Source organism: Miscanthus floridulus, chromosome 1, assembly GCF_019320115.1.
Source record: "Miscanthus floridulus cultivar M001 chromosome 1, ASM1932011v1, whole genome shotgun sequence".
NCBI classification, from domain to species: Eukaryota; Viridiplantae; Streptophyta; class Magnoliopsida; order Poales; family Poaceae; genus Miscanthus; species Miscanthus floridulus.
In genome coordinates, this window is record NC_089580.1 from 146,765,088 (window position 1) to 146,770,099 (window position 5,012).

Below are 5,012 nucleotides of genomic sequence, written 5' to 3' on the forward strand. Positions count from 1 at the left end.
AAATAAACCATTGGCATAATTCTATCATCAAGTTTTTTTTAAATGTGACACTCCTGGTCTGACATGGCCCTTGCACCCAAAAATCCTCAAGTGTCCAAGATGTGGCTTCCTACCATTCCATGCCTCATATGGAGTTCTATTACCCATTACCTTAGTTGGTAACCTATTCAACAAATATACTGAATGCTTCTACCCAAAACCTTCCAGGAATCTTCATGCTTTTCAACAAAGCTCTTGCCATTTCCATAACTGTCCTGTTCTTCCTCTCCACAACTCCATTTTGTTGTGGTGAGTATGGAGCTGTGAGCTGTCTCTTGATTCTAGCTTCATCACACACTCCCTGAAACACACCAGCTAAGAACTCTCCTCCTCTATTTGATCTTAGTACCTTGATGTAGTGCCCATAGCTATTTTCTGCCTGAGCTTTGAACTTGACAAAGGCATCCACTGCTTGATCCTTGGATTTCAGCATAAACACAATGCTCCACCTTGTGCAATCATCTATCAACAACATAAAATATTTGTTTCCACCTGCAGTGCTGGTGTGATAGGCCCACACAAGTCTACATGCACCAATTCTAGAGGCTCATCTGCTCTCCAATGTGTTGAGTGTGGAAAAGGTGCTCTAGTCTGCTTTGTAGCCAAGCAAGACTAACATACCTGATCAGGGTTCTGAACTAGTGGTACACCACCTACCATCTCCTTGTCAACCAGTTTTCTCAGAGCTTGAAAATTCACATGACCCAACCTGCCATGCCAAAGCCAACCCTGATCGCCCAAACTAGCCAACAAACAAGTAGGATCAACAGTTTTAACTCTATCTTGTATAGTCTGTTTGCTGTTCTTTGCACACACATGATCAATCTAGGTGGGTATTTCTCTGAAACTATGATTTCATCATCATCTATCACAACTCGATGACCAATCTCAGTCAATTGTCCAAGACTAATGAGATTAGTTCTAAGTTTTGGTATGAAATAAACATCTCTAAGTACTCACTGATCCCCAGTTCTCCCCTAAAACAAGATGGTCCCTTTTCCCTGAATCTCAACACCTGAGCCATCCCCAATCCGCACCTTACTAGTGAATGTTTGGTCGATCTCCTTGAATTTCATCCAATCTCCAGTCATGTGGTTACTGGCACCATTGTCCAGGTACCAGATCTCACCAGTAGGATCCTCATCGCCGGCGAAGTGAAGCTCCGACAACACCTTGTCCTCATTCAGAGTAACTCCCCTCTGAATCTCTTGTGTCATGCACTCAAGTAGCACCGATGGCTCAACCTCCACCGCCTTGACATGGTGCGCCTCCTCCTCCTCCTCCTTCTCTCCTGGACATCGATTTGCGTAGTGCCCATAGCGATGGTACTTGAAGCACTGGATATGGCTCTTGTCTCATTTGCCATTCCAAACACCCTCCTTTGCCTGATCAACTTGCCTACCATGACCTCCTCGGCTACCACCGCGGCCATGCCCACTACCGTGGCCGCCACCGTCTCTACTCCTCCCGGACGCCTCGCCGGCTGCCCGCTTCTACTGAGCTTCCCACTCAGCCTGAGTCGGCAACACCTAACCAGTGTCTGATTTAGCACCAACTGCTCTCCGCTTATTGCGCTCTTTATACGCCTTCAACCGCCCCACTGCTTCCTCGAACACCAACTTCTTCATATTGTAAAATTGTTCGATCCCGACGACCACGTTGATGAAGCACTCTGGCACGGTGTCGAAGAGCTTCTTCACTAGTGCGGCATCATCCAACGAACCGCCTAGATTCCCATACCTCACTGACATCCCTGTTAGTCTCCCGGTATAAGCATCGATTGACTTGTCCTCCTTCATCCTCATTGCGTCGAACTCACTCTTGAATGTCTGCAGCCGCGCGTCCTTGACGTGCTCCTCACCGACGAATCTCGCCTTCAGCGAATCCCAGACCTCCTTCCCGGTCTTCTTCGCCGTGACTTGCATCAGCAGATCATCGGGTAAGCACTGAAGCAAGTGCGCCCGCGCCTTCTTGTCTTCCGCCTTTGCCGCCGCCGCCGCGCCCTACTCCGACGTCTCCCCCGACGGCTCCATGATCTCCCATACTCCCTGGTCCTCCATGATCGCCTGGACACGAATGCTCCAACTGGTGTAGTTGGTTGCCGTCAATGATGGGTAAGTGATCTACCCACCACCATTACCACCGCCGCCACCGCCACCGCTGCCTCGGTCACTCACGTGTGGATCAAGAGAGTAAATGCGTGTGATTAGTGGCTCTGATAGCAAATGTTAGAATCAAGGATCACAATCACAGCACAAATATCGCGGTGGCTAGCCTAGATCACAAGAATTGCGCAAGAACACGATGAACACAATGAGTACACACACGGCAACTGTCACAGGACAGTGCTATTTTGCACAGATGTAGTTGTTGCAGTACAGGCACGGTTACAATGTTTCAGAGGCGCTAACACACTCTCTAAACATCAGGCTACTTATACCAGTAGCTATCACACACACTTGCGTTAATGAAAAACTGCTAAAATTAAGATACAAGATGGCTTCAGTAAACTGGTGCTGAGCGCGCTCGACGTGGGCGCAGTCACCACGGCTCCAACTGCTCCCGCAACTGTCGCCATCATTCAAATTCAAATCTGGTGCTCCCGCTTAACCAGCTAGCCTGCAGCTTCGGTACAGTGAGCAACAGGCTTACACCAACAGTCGGGGAACCAAGAGCAGCTTGTGCTTGCGTTGCAGCACGATGCCGAACACCTCAGCCATGTCGATGTCGCACGCCGCCTTCCCCTGCGGCAACTCCCAGTCGAAGCGATGCACGAGGTTGGCCAGCATGGCCTCGACCGACGCGACACCGAAGTTCACCCCGGGGCACATCCTGCGCCCGGAACCGAAGGGCAGGAGCCGGAAGTCGGCCCCCCTGAAGTCGATGCCTGCCGCGCTGCCACCGTCGAGGAACCTCTCGGGGGCGAAGGCCTCCGGGTCCTCCCAGAAGCGCGCGTCCGTGGAGATGGCCCAGGAGTTGACCAGAACGCTCACGCCGGCCGGGACCGCGAAGCCGTCGACGCTGCAGCTGTCCATGGTGAAGTGCGCCGTCAGGATCGGCGTCGGCGGGTGCAGCCGGAGCGACTCCTTTACCACCGCTTTCAGGTAGGCCATGTCGCGCAGGTTGTCGTCGCTGACGACGGCCCCTTGTCCCCTGGGTACAACGCTCCGTACCTCGGCTTGTAGTTTCTTCATGGCGTCTGGGTTCCGCATGAGCTCAGCGACGGTGAATTCGAGTGCCGCAGCTCCTGTCCCTATTCCCCCCAAGAACACGTCCTGCAAAGATGAGATATTTCATTCTGTCACACATTTTCATGTATATATGTAAATAATACACATACAAATACTGCTACTTACAAGCAGGATAGCTTTCATCTGCTCTCTGGTGAGGCCGTACTCGTGTCGAACGGAGTGCAAAATATGTATGAAGTCAACCTCGTTGTCCTTGCTAGGATTACTGGGAACACTCGACTCGTGGTCCTGAATAAGCCTGTCCAGCTGCTCGTCCCACCGTCTCCTCAGCCTCTTGGATTTGGCACGGACCGCCCTACTGAGCACGCCGAAGCGAGCCAGGAACGGGAAGAACTCCTCGACGTTGAAGCCGCCCAGCAGCGGTGAGGTGTCGCTGACGAGCTCCCGGAACAGCTTGTTCCGGCCCTCGCCCCGGAAGGACTTGCCCATCACGGCGCGGCACGCCAGGTCGTTGGCGAACGAGCCGAACAGCTCACCCATGTCCACCGCCGCTCCTGCCGCCGCAGCCTCGCCAATCCTGGCCATCACCGCGCTCACCTACGCACCACACACTCCTCACATATGTTTGCTTCCAAGGTTATATATATATTTCGATCGTACGTAGTCTTACCTCTTGTTCGCGGGCGATGCGGAGCGCCTGCACCCTCCTGACGGTGAGCAGGTGCGTGGTGATGAGCTTCCTGGCCCGCCGCCAGTAGTCCCCATACGGCACGAAGCCGACGTCGGAGGGCCCGTACATGACCACCTCGGCCACGAGGGAGTAGGGCCGGGACGCGCACACGCGGTCGTGCGTGCGCAGCACCGCCTCGGCCGCGCGCGGCGACGACACGACGAGCACTGGCATGGCGCCGAGGCGGAGGAGCATGACGTCGGAGCCGTGCTTCCTGGCGAGCCTGCGGAGGGAGACGTGCGGGAGCGAGCCCACCAGGTGGAGGTGGCCCAGGACGGGCAGAGCTGGAGGCGAAGGCGGCGGTAGGAGACGGTTGTCGTCGTCATCGTCGTCTAGCTGCGCCTGCGCCTGCCTCTTCCTCGCTCTCCTGTCACTGAACGTGGCCAAAGAGTAGCGTGCGAGCAAGACGCAGAAGAGGAGGAGCATCCATGCTCTTGGAGACCTCAGCTCGTCATGCACCAACGCCCACTGATGTGCTAGGTTTGCCATGGCAATTGATCTCATCAGTGGTTTGGAGCTCTGACCTGCGAGGGAATAAATAAAGCCATCGTTTAACGTTCCGTAGATGGTTTTTCAGTGCTCCACTAACTTTTCTATACAGTATATTGCCCGTATTCTAACGCTACGATAACATTTCGTACATACACATCAAAATAGTCAAAAGACAATAAAACCTCTTGTGTCATCGCCATCACGAGAAGTCTTGGAAACAAAATCATTTTCCAAACAAACTATTATGGTTTACACGGTTGCTATCAAGTATCAAGTGCCTTGTTGTGCACGCCACCTTGCCTCCTACTGTTGTCCTACATGTGTGACACTGTGAGGGGAAGAAAATTCGGTGGACACAGGTCCTGTCCATCTTACGTGCAACCCCTTGCCAATGTTGACGCGTCACCAGCAACTGATCGAATTGCATGTCCGGCGCAAGGGGCAGCTCGCTGCAGTGCCTTTCTCGGCGCATCAAGGGCTCAAGGTGTCTAGGTACCACATAGGAGCCGCACCTTACGTATTCGCCAAAAAAAAAAAAAAAAACAGCCGCACCTTCCGTA

General features: G+C 53.1%; 1 protein-coding gene across 1 annotated transcript; it reads right to left on the reverse strand.

The window, feature by feature from the left end:
* Positions 1-2,355: 2,355 nt before the first annotated feature.
* LOC136497207 (indole-2-monooxygenase-like) lies at positions 2,356-4,500 on the reverse strand. Its single transcript, XM_066492993.1, has 3 exons — positions 3,901-4,500; positions 3,396-3,827; positions 2,356-3,314 (listed from the first exon to the last, which is right to left on the reverse strand). The coding sequence occupies exons 1-3, from the start codon at positions 4,462-4,464 to the stop codon at positions 2,688-2,690; spliced, it is 1,623 nt and encodes a 540-aa protein (XP_066349090.1). The 5' UTR covers positions 4,465-4,500; the 3' UTR covers positions 2,356-2,687.
* Between the last annotated feature and the right edge of the window lie 512 nt (positions 4,501-5,012).

What these genes read in the sequence shown, in the direction of transcription:
- LOC136497207 (XM_066492993.1), bottom strand. Translation starts at nt 4,464, where the DNA reads ATGAGATCAATTGCCATGGCAAACCTAGCACATCAGTGGGCGTTGGTG. An exon ending in GCATCGCCCGCGAACAAGAG is followed by an intron (nt 3,828 to 3,900) that starts GTAAGACTACGT and finishes TGTGGTGCGTAG; the next exon opens with GTGAGCGCGGTGATGGCCAG. An exon ending in AGATGAAAGCTATCCTGCTT is followed by an intron (nt 3,315 to 3,395) that starts GTAAGTAGCAGT and finishes TCATCTTTGCAG; the next exon opens with GACGTGTTCTTGGGGGGAAT.